This window comes from Lingula anatina, chromosome 5 (genome assembly GCF_051362555.1).
Source record: "Lingula anatina isolate TDL-2025a chromosome 5, LinAna3.0, whole genome shotgun sequence".
Lineage (NCBI taxonomy): Eukaryota > Metazoa > Brachiopoda > Lingulata > Lingulida > Lingulidae > Lingula > Lingula anatina.
Window position 1 is genome coordinate 1354574 of NC_141771.1, and position 12115 is coordinate 1366688.

At 36.5% G+C, this 12115-nt stretch overlaps 1 protein-coding gene across 1 annotated transcript; it reads right to left on the bottom strand.

The window, feature by feature from the left end:
- Positions 1–2672: 2672 nt before the first annotated feature.
- LOC106179743 (uncharacterized) lies at positions 2673–6668 on the bottom strand. Its single transcript, XM_013563473.2, has 4 exons — positions 6431–6668; positions 4013–4191; positions 3392–3556; positions 2673–2886 (listed from the first exon to the last, which is right to left on the bottom strand). The coding sequence occupies exons 1-3, from the start codon at positions 6434–6436 to the stop codon at positions 3394–3396; spliced, it is 348 nt and encodes a 115-aa protein (XP_013418927.2). The 5' UTR covers positions 6437–6668; the 3' UTR covers positions 2673–2886; positions 3392–3393.
- Between the last annotated feature and the right edge of the window lie 5447 nt (positions 6669–12115).

Here is a 12115-nt window from a genome sequence, read left to right on the forward strand (position 1 = left end):
CCCAAATAGTCTCTGTTTTGACTCCTACATCAATGAAAACGATTGACAAAAGTTAAAGACATAAATATGTTGATGCTCATATATATGTAAATCAATCCGACTTTAACTCGTGTATGAGGTAACACATACAATTACGGGTTCTAAAATAACTTCAATAACCTAACTAAGTACGTTGTTTATCATAGAGATTGTGCCACAACTGAAAAATAATATAAGGACTTCACAAGCCATCAGCATTCTCTCAAAAATGGGCTCGTGTTTATGGCGGAGCTGTAGTCACGGTAGTTTGACTTTATGGAGAATTTCAAAACAAATTTATTCAGAACTATTCTCATCGTTAGTCTTTATGTTCATATTAGCTTTGTTATTTATATTTTGAGTTGGTTCCGCACAGTGTAACTGTTCTGTTTATCTAGCAGCGTTCCTCACAATCTTAATCCACACCCCCTACTTTCAAGTGAATTAATTTAACCTTTGTTGATAACGGTATCCTCATTAAGTGCCACAATTTTTTCACTTGGTCTTTACTTTTAGTTAAATGATATTTGACTGAAGCACGATGTAAAAGAAATGTAAAATACCATGAGATGTGTTAGTATTAAAGGGATGGATATTCTTAGTGAGCCAAACACAAAGGAAAATGTGAAAATCTTTGACGTGGCTGTTCAACGTGCAGAAGTCTATACGATATCCAATATTTGTTTAAGCTAAAATAGACGGCTTATAATAAATGACTAACCGTATACACGAGACAAAGACAGTGAAATTAACGTAGTATCTGACAGTGGGCCACCTTTGAGCATTGTAACGCGCACGTAGTTATCCTTCCAAATAGAAAGTCTTTTGAAAATTCGATGATATAAAAAGATGATATAATAAGGTAATAAAAAAAACATCAGCCGTTTATCGTTAGTGTTGTTTCTCTATTTCTAGACAAGTCTGAAACTGTGACACCTTACATAGAGGGCCAATTCTGCAAATATTTTAAAGGACGGCCATCTGTTTGTGATTCTCTAATTAAACTATGGGAGTTCTATTTCGAAAAGAATTATCTGATATTTTTATTGCTTCCGGAAATCAACAGTCACAATCTATCACCAATTAATACCTACAATGCTTCCCATTACACCAGTCACAATCTATCACCAAATACTACCCACATTGCTTCCGAGCACACCAGTCACAATCTATTACCAAATACTACCAACATTGCTTCCGAGCACACCAGTCACAATCTATCACCAAATACTACCCACATTGCTTCCGAGCACACCAGTCACAATCTATCACCAAATACTACCCACATTGCTTCCGAGCACACCAGTCACAATCTATCACCAAATACTACCAACATTGCTCCCAAGGTCATCAGTAACAATTTATCTCCAAATACTACCCACAATGCTTCCTAGCACACCAGTCACAATCTATCACCAAATACTACCATGCGTGTTTATAAAGAGTATCAGGCATGCTCTTGGCACTTTCTTTGTATGACACTGATAATTGTGTTATAGTAAACAATGTCAAAATACATAACTAGATAACCACTCAGAGAACTAACGCAGACCTACGTAAATGAAACGGCATAAAAGTTTATTCTTTTTTATTGTTATTTGGAGGAAACTTCGGGTGTTTTATTGTGATTGGTAAGTTTTCAATACCGCATGTAAAGTTTACTTTCTTAAGAGAATCTTGTAGGAAAGTATATAAAGACAATTGCAAAAGCATACACTGTGTCTTCCTTGACGTAGGCCATAACGATCCGTGATAGTGGTGCCATTATTAATTAAGCGTCAGTTTGAATAATGCTTTGTCTTCTAAGAAATACATTTAGTCGTGGTGTCTTCTGGTAATTAAATACTTAATTCAAACATGTTTTCTTAACGTGCTTGTACTATGGGTAAAATATAACCTAGCAGACAAACGACATTGATTCACCGTTTAATCAACGTTAACTTTTGTGGATTAACGTTGATTCAACGTAGAATCAATGTCGTTTGCCTGCTGGGATAACTTTCTTTTAACTTTTACAAGCATTTAGAATAAAATCAGTGAAGGTGAATTTTTAATAAAAAAACACATTCGAGTGTCTCTGTATTTCGCCAGGCCATGAACTTAAAAGCTTGGTATTTTAGTTAAGAAAAATAAGTCTATTCTGTTTTACATATGTAAATACAAGGTCTTCAGTTGGTCTCTTTGATGCGGAAACAGTTATTTATAGAGTCCTTATTACAAAAACTCTGGCATTTACAATGTGTACTTCAAAGAGGGAGGTTCTGTTTCTGATGAGGAACGTTGCCTCGAGAAAAGGGCCAACGCTTACATGGCATGTGTTGGCATATTTTAAAGAAATAGTATACAACAGTTCTCTTGACGAAAGTGGTTGTCTAAAGTGGTTGTCAAACCCCTGTTTTTTTGTCATTAACATCAACATGTCTTTAAAACACGGCTGTACCATGTTGCAGATACATGTTTAATCGCGAGACATGCAAGAGAAACAACAGACACGATTATGATACACATTTCTGTGGATTGCTGTAATGGACTTTTAAATATGATCCCTGTTTATGTGACCTTTTAAATAAATATTCTCTTAAATAAAAACGCTCATAATTCCCATGGACATTTACAATCTATATTGGTTTAAAAAGACTAAAAACAAAATGACATCTTCATCACATATTTTATTGCATAAGCGTTGAAAAATTTCATACATGTAATACAGAATATGTTTCCAAATTGCACCGGTCTATTTATGGGCAAAAGCAGTAAAGATATTTAGAATGATATGAGCAAGGATCTGTTTGGTATGGGTCACGTGGTGGATATCGTCATATCCGGCTGTGCACACTGCAGAATAAAGGTTATCCGCAGCATCTGTTTCTGGAATATACAAAAAAATGATCGATAATGTCATTTAGACACGGTGCGGGTCACGGTTGCTATTAAAAACGGACCAATACATGACTTAATGACTAGACAATTGTCTAAAGTCTCTTCCTTCAGATCAATACAGTTCAATGCTTTTAACCTTTTGTTGTACTTATTGGCGGAGACTATCAAGACTATGAAGAAGGAGACTGTGTCGACACCTGCCAACTTGGAGCTTTTTTTACAAGATTGGTGGAACACATTTGGATCTTGACTCGAGCACAATTCAGATAAATGATACAGAATAGGTCGGTTCGGTTTTAACATACGGACGACCATTGCAAGTTATATCATATTTACAGACTGTTAATTAAAACTCGTTTATCATCTTTTTTTATTTTCTGACTAGTTTTAACTAGCTATTAGGAAACATGTAGTAAGCTGAAGTTTACATGTATTAAGCTGAATTACACAATCGTGAATAAACTGTAAAATGTGAATGAAAACGAAATCTTACTACTAATATTGCCATGGGGTATATGATCCCTTCTTTCCTCCGTATTGAGGCTTTCCGTATCCAGCACCTTTGTATCCATAGCCTCCATATCCGTACCCATGGTCATAATTCATGTAGCTGTTGTAGCCATTTCCATATCCGTCTGGTTGATATCCATAGTGAGTCCTTTTACAAAATAAAAAAAGACATATATCTTTTCAATTTCATTGGGACAAAATTATCAATATGAAAGAAGAAAACGTCGCCTGTCAGTCTGCCAGTCTTCAGTGGCACTCTGCTTATTAGACGTGCAGTAAAGGCTGAGCGTATCATTTTCTCTATAAAATGATCATTTCTTCCCTTGTTTTGTCTCGATTCTAGAGCGCTGAACAAAATGAAACCACAACAGTAACTTGGTTCTAAACAAAGGTTAGCTAGGCAATTTCAACAGCTACATATTAAAAGAAAACAGACTGTCCGGATCAACCCCCTTTTTAATTCCAATTGCACTGTTAGATGAACTGAATGTAAATAAGATTAAATCACGAAACAAGCAATGATACCGTAGTAAATCTCTTTCTCTCTCTCTCTCACACACACACACACACATATACACGTATACACACACACACACACACACACCTTTTACTCCCAGAGTCCCACCAATTGGCGGCTGTCACGGCCACGAGAGCAGCGAGTAGAATCAGCTTCATCATCTTGGCGGAAAGAACTGTCGTCTGCCTACTGTTGAAATGTGACTTGGAGCTTGGTTGAAGTCGAAGTCTGTCAAAACTGGACCAAGTCAATCTTTTTATACCGACCTGAAACACAAAACGATTTGGTAATTATTAGCCCTTCAGTAGTTTGCCTTAAGCTATTTGTGACAAATGTCTGGATGTTAATTAGATATAAGACACATACGGAATAATCATGTTCGCAACGCATAATCAAACTGCCAAATTTAATTATTCCTATTTTTAAGCAGTCAGTGCTTATTACAATGGTAAAAACCAAGAGCAAAATGAAGACTAAGGTAGAAAAATGCCCAAACTGCTCTTAGCAGTTATGCTTTACTCCTTTTTCGGTATTGTAAAATACGGCAGTCAAAAATTTAATTTAAAAGTAATATTTTGTCGGTCTTTAAATTATGACAGAGTTGATAAAGCGTTTTGTTATAAATTAAAGTCATGATGTTTTAAACTCAGAACCATGCAACAAACCCGCGTATCCATGACATTCATCTAGCAAATGATAAACTGCAATTTCTGCTGATAGATGAATAATACCAATACTGGAAATCAAGAAAAACACCAATCTGTCTCCTCGTTACAACGATGGCAAGACTAGCTTTATTATTAATTCTGGTGAGAAGTTACAACAGGTTAAGACACTATATTTTACGACCTTTTCATTAGATAATAATTCCCTGCCTCGGGTGGATTTAAAAGAACTTTTATGTTACAGACTTACATAACAGGGTTGGTGCCAATAAGATGTGCGTGTCAGCTTTAAGGCATACTGGTACCTGAACTTGATGGATAAGTGTGGTGACTTCAATCAGTCTCTCTCTCTCTCTCTCTCTCTCTCTCTCTCTCACACACACACACACACACACAAACACACAGGGACGTAAAAAAACGTTCATATTGTCAGGAATGTTTTCTTTTTTAATGCAGTGTATTATGCAATCCTCATTCCAAGCATATGAGATAAAGATAAAACCAAACAAACAAAAGGGACATTTTTTTATAGCCGATAGTTTATTCCCATATGTGTGATAGATAGGCTGGTATGCGATTAAGATTCATTCACCTCTACACACACACACACACACACACACACACACACTTAGATAAAACATGCCGTCCAAATCACTGACCAAAATATAATTTTTCAACAGATGGGTGTGATTTCTGAAATCCTCATACATGGTTTAAAATGCAAAGAGACCTCCAAAATTCCCACTTATGTCACCGCTGCATACCTTTGTTGTCCCTCTTCGAATTCTAATGAAATTTGAGAAGGAAACAAAATGTGCCCAAACGCTGCATTACTTCATTGTTACAAGAAAAGGAGATTTCCAATAACATACTGTCAAGGAGAAGCAGTTGAGTGGTAATTTTCCAGGTCTCAGAAAAGATACTATTTCATCTTAGCAAACTTATTTCCTTTTTTCTTTTTTTTTTTCAAAAGCAGCTGGTAGTAACGAACCAATGCTAATGAACATGATGAATGCTGCTAAATAAACAATACCCAATGAAAATAACGTAAAAAGAATAACTTGTCTGTCTTCTTATCACAAAGGTTGCAAGTCATTCAGGTCAGAGCACAACCATTTTTACGAGTGTTTCATTAGATAAAAGTGCTTGGGGTAAACTGAAAAGACTTTTTTTATTGCAGCACTACAATTTATGACAGACGATAGGCTTAAACGGGTTGGCATCAATTATGCAATTGTGAGCTTCATGGCGGTACGTGAATTGGATGGAAATGGCACAAATGCAGTTAAACCGGCCGCCTCCGAAATCTCTCTCTCTCTCTCTCTCACTCTCTCTCACCTTTCACACAGGGACGTAAAAACGCTCATATTGTCAGGAAAGGAATGAATTTTTAAAATGCAGTGTATTATGCAATCCTCATTTCAAGCATATAAGATAAAAATAAAACCAAACAAACAAAAGGGATATTTTCTTCTTAACTGTATACTTAAGAAAGCTCGATACATGCAAACTTTAATTCATTCATGATAGTTTATTCCCATATGTGTAAAAGATTGGGCTAGTATGCGATTTAGCATTCATCTCTACTAGTTTATTAAAGCATCGCCTATGTGGAAATGGAACATAGCCGCATTTATTTGATAATGAACTCTCGCAAAACACACAAAAACACGCACTGAGAGAGTGTGTGTGTTTGGGAGTGAGTGAGAGAGAGAGAGGGAGGGAGGGAGGGGAGAGAGAGGGGATTGACTTGAACTCACACACTGAGAGACAGAGTGTGTGTGCGTGTTTATGTGTGTGTGATTGAGAGGGAGGGATTAGAGAGAGAGGATTGACTTACATGCATTAGCTGATTCAATGCGTCCTTTGCTTTACTTTGGCTTAGGCGTTATTTAACGATACACCCCTCCATCAAGATAGCTCCAGTGCTCTCACGTTATAAAATAGCTGCCTTGGTTAAGTTTTGACAGACTACGTCGTCCGTCAAGATCCGAGTCCTTCTCCTAAAGTCCGCAGACTACATCTCTTTTCAGGCCAAGATGATGAAGTTGGTTCTATTCGCTGCTCTCCTAACCGTGGCCGCCGCCATGTAAAGGGAAAGTGTTGGTCAAAGGTGAGAGAGAGAGAGAGAGAGAGATTAGTGAAGGATCCATACATGTTGTGGATTCTAGCTGCAACAGACAGTTCATCTTATGGTGCATTTAGTGTTAGTAAACAATCTGGAAGACCATGCATTTTTATTTTATTGTTCTGGGAATCATCTTTGTCTGGGTCGAAGGTTCGATTTTTCTCATGATTTTTTAAATACTATGGAACTTGGATAACATATGACTTGGCGTAGATAATGCTTTCAAAAAGCATTTTGCCGCTTTTGACTTTACAGGTATTGTACTTAGTTTGTAAACGGGTTTAGTAGGGGAGCCAAGGCTAAAAAAATGGCGAAAAAATTTTTATGATATAAAATTTTCGAATATATGGTCGGATAGCCTGATATCTGAGGTTTATGACTCTGCTTATTGGACAAATGGGCTCAATTGCGAAAGAGCCCAAAAATCCAAGATGGCCGCCACCCATTATGAATATGCAATAAACGCATAAATTGTGAAAAATGCTTGATATTTTCAATTTGTTTCAGGGTAGATGTTTTTTATTGTCCATACATTGTGGAAATATGTACTGTCTGATGATCTGTAGCAGGAATTGATCAATTGGATTCAAAATGGCGCTCTATTCAAGATGGCGGCCAATATTTCAACATTTTTTGCAATTAAATCATCTTTTCATTGATCTAGAATTTATTTCAAACATGATATGAGCAAACATTTATCAAATAAAGATTCCCTCTGCTATTACCTGCATTTGTACCATCTATGTATAGTATAGAGGCTTTGTGATTGCAAAAAAATCCTATATGGCCGCCACACACGCCTTACCATTATGAGTAAAGGGTACCATCTGTCTTTTATAGAAAAGTTCAAATATCTACTTTAATGAAGCGAATGCTATTTCTGTTTTACAACTTTTGGGTAAAGAGGAATAGTTTCAATATTTTAAAGGCAAATTCAAAAAGCTACCTCAATCCAAGATGGCTACCTTATCCAAGATGGCGGCCAAATTTTCACAAGTTTTAACAATGAAGTCATGTTTTCTGTAATCTAAAATGACTTTCAATCAATCTACTATCTGAATACAGAATTTAAGTTTGATGATTAGAGAAAAATCCAATATGGCTGCCACACACCCCTTACCAACATGAGACAAAGGCAAAACATGTATCATATCAAAAGTTGGTATATCTGATTTAATAAAGTACATTATACTTTCATTTTATAATATTTGGGTAAAGTACACTTGTTTTAATTTTATAAAGGTTAATTACAGACTGCCTATTAATCCAATATGGCCACTCTTTCCAAGATGGTAGCCAAAAGTTTACCAATATTGCAATTTAATCCTTCTTTCTTTAAGTCAGAATTTCTTTCAATCTTTTAGAAGCAAAATTCCATAAAATATAGATACTCTACCCTAATAACTGCATTTTTACTATGTATATACAAAATGAAGGCTTAATGCTTATAGAAACACACAATATGGCCACCATAAATCCCTTATACCATTACCCTCATTTGGATTTTTCTCTTCATCAAAAAGCCTCCATTGTGCATGCAGACAACAGAAATGTGTGAAATATTATAGAAAAGCTATATGTGATGACAGTTTGCTTATATCATGGTTATAAGAAATTCTAGATTTAAGAAAACATGACTTAATTGCAAAAATTAGTGAAATATTGTCCTCCATCTTGGATGAAGCGGCCATTTTGAATCCAGTTGACAAATTATTGCTACAGATCACCAGGAGGTATATAATTCCACAATATATACACAATAAAAGTATTCTACACTTCAGCAAAGAAATAATATTAATCACTTTTTATAACTGATGCTAATTCTGTGCATTCACCATGGATTGCGGCCATCTTGGATTTTGGGGCACTTTCGCAATTGAGCTCATTTTTCTAATAAGCAGTTTCATAAACCCCAGGTATTAGGCTCTTCAATGATATGTTTGGAATTTTTATGTCATTAAATTTCTTTTACTACCCTATTTTGAAGACTTTTGGAGTTTGGCTCCCCTACTAGTTGTTCTCCACTCTGCTCTCTTCTGCTTATCTTCCCAAAAATATACGTGCCCAGTCGTAATGACCCTGAGGCTTATACAACAAAATCAAAATATTAGAACTGAGACAAAACCTGGGACAAATCCTTTTGATTCTTTTTTATATTGAAAACGTAAGGGTCCTGTTTTTATAAGACCTCTTTAAGCAAGATCAAAAGCAGCAGAAATAATTTGAAAATTAGGAATTGAAAAATATTTTTGTATGAAAATTAAAAACCGTCTGTTTTATTTTCATTAAGGACCTACATGTATGGCTATCAACCAGACAGATATGGATATGGCTATAAAACAGACGACTATGGCACCAACAGCGGATATCGCAGCTACGGCTACAACAGCTATGCAGGGGTGGGGTACGACTACAGCAGAAGGATACACTGGATACGTACCAAGGCCTTATAACCCAACGTGAGTTTAATGTTGACATTTTGATTTTGTTATATTTTTTACTGTATCTTATTTTTCCTAGTACATGTATAATCTGGTTTCTCCAACTTGATTTTCGCAACAACCGGTATATAGCGAGTAAAAAGTATAACGATTATTTATGACATTCAGTTCTACGAATTTTAAAGAAATTTTGATAGGGAAAGAAAATGTGCTTAAACGACGCCTTACTTCAACTAAAATGCTGTCAGAGAAGAATACAATACCCAATGAAAATAACGAAAAGATATCTCTTGTCTGTCTTTTTGTCACAAAGTTGGCAAGTCACTTAAGTCAGGGCACGACAATAGATAAAATGTGATTGGAGTAAGATGGTAATACTTTGTTTATTGGAGGTACTATGGACGATAACAGACGTAACTGGGTTGGCGTCAATTATATGACATTGTGCTTGTTAGCTTCCAGGTGGTACGTGAATAGGATGGAAGAGGGTAGTAAAACTGTAGCTGCATTGAACGCCTCCAAAATCTAACTCTCTCTCTCTCTCTCTCTCTCTCTCTCACGCACACACACACACACACACACATGGACGTAAAAACGCTCATTATTTTCAGCAAGAAAATAGCCTTTTGAAATACGATGCCTTATGTGTTCTTCAAACAAAAGGGACACTTTCTCCGTAGCCAAATACTGGACATACATGTATATTCATATATCATTATATTATAACATATATGTGGAAAACAATTAGGCTCGTAGGTGCTTTTAGGACACTCTGCTCTACTCAGTCTGCTGGTGACCAGTTAATTAAAGGATTCCTCTACGGAGAAGGACGATAGCCGCTTTCATTAGATTATGAACCCTCTCAAAACACAGAGAGATATATAGAGAGAGAGGGAAATAAAGGGGACTGACTTGCATTACAAAATTTCCATTATTTCTTTAATGAATAGAATTTCAATGATTTTAGTCCCTGTAAAAATATGCATGTTATGCTAATTTAACGTCGCCTGTTGTCTCAGTAAGGGAAAAGGTGATGATCTTGTCTGCATATAATGTCACTGTGACTCATTAGAAAATCTCCTACGTATAACGAAGCTTCGTGTTAACATTACGCGTGCGGGCAGTACAGCAAATATAAATGTTATTTTTATTGCCAATGTTCTTATAATCATACGTACCACTTGGTAAGGCATTGATTTATAGCTTTATAACAAGCTAGCTAAAGTTTGTTAATACTAAGACAACGACGAAGTAGTGCACCTGCTGTTAAGCCTGGGCTAACATACACACACTGGACAAAAGAAGTGTCACCCCTACTGAGCCAATACTATGGGGGAGATAAATGACTGTGGAATGATATGCTCCTGGTATCATTTTATTAACATCAAAATTCACAAAAAATCACAAAATGAGAACAAAATATACATTCTACCAAAATATGCAGTTTCAAGTCCAAAATTAGTACTTAGTGGCATAGCCACTTGACCTAATAATAGGTGCCAGTCTACGAGGCAAGGATTCATATAATTGTCTGTTGCGTTCAGGGCTTATGCTGGCCCAAGCATGAAACACTGAATATAACAGAGTTTCTCTGCTGGTTACACGGGCATTTGTCAAAAGTTTTGACATATCATTCCACACATTTTCTATTATTTTTGCTTCCGGACTCTGGGCAGGCCACATCACCCTGCGAATGCCCTGTTGGTCAAACCAATCATCAACTGCTCTGGGCCTGTGACAAGGAGCATTGTCATCCTGGTGAACAAATGGATAATTCGTGTCACCAAACATGTTAGTAATAGATGGTAGCAAGCCTGACTCCAAAACATCGATATATTTCTAGTGATTCATGTTTTCATCAACCACAATCAATTCGCCCACGCCATGGATGCTGATGCAGCCCCACACCATGATGAATATGCTGCTCCGGGTTCGAAAATTCAGTACATGTGGTTCAAATGCTTTACCAGCAGTTCGCCAGCATCGTACCCGTCTGTCATCAGAGGTCAGACCAAAGCGACACTCATCAGAAAAAAATATATAGGACCAATTGTCATGGGCTGTCCAGTTCCAGATCCTGTTGACCCTAGTTCACTCTACGTTGCCTGTTTTGTAACGATATAAGAGGTTTCAGTCTTGCTACCCTGCTGTACTCTCTATGAGCATGTAACCGACGCCTAGCAATTTTCACAGACACATTCTTATTTGTGAAATTTTTCCACTGTGTTGTCAACTGTCAAGCAGTGTCGAACTTTGACAACCTGGACATCAAAATCAGTCGTCGGTCTTCACGGCCAGTAGTTTTTCTTGGACGACCCATCAGAGGCAATTTGTCTCTTGATCCAGTGTTTCTATACCGAGACCAGACCCCCTGCACGGTTCTGACTAAACAATTCAATTGTATCGATATACTGACATTGCTTATATTCCGCCTCTTCAGGTTAATAACTTGCACCTATAACCGTTAGATAATTGCCTGTATCTTGCCATATTGGAGGAAGACAGGAATAACATTTGCTGTACATTTACAAGACCAACAATACAATCCCATGGTACAGCGGTTTTATACTCATTAGTCACATTATAAGTAGACCAGGCATTATATTTACCCAAGATCTGCCTACTTTTATTACTCTGAGTTAGGGGGTGACACTTCTTTTGTCCAGTGTGTGTATATGGAATCCAAAATGAGAGAGAGAGAGAGAGAGAGATCATTTAGTAAAATTGAAAGTAATACACGATACCAAAATTATTAAAAGCAGGGCATCGTTATGAGTAAAAATATTAAAAAAAATATTTGAAGGATAATTTCATCACGCCCAGTCCTGCAGCTAGACACTACTATTAACGTACACAAGACCCCATTAAGACGGTATACAAGAATAAATTAATTGAAAACAAAATTATTGAAAAAGATGAAGAATAATCGGATAATGGCAAGTTAATTTAACATTCA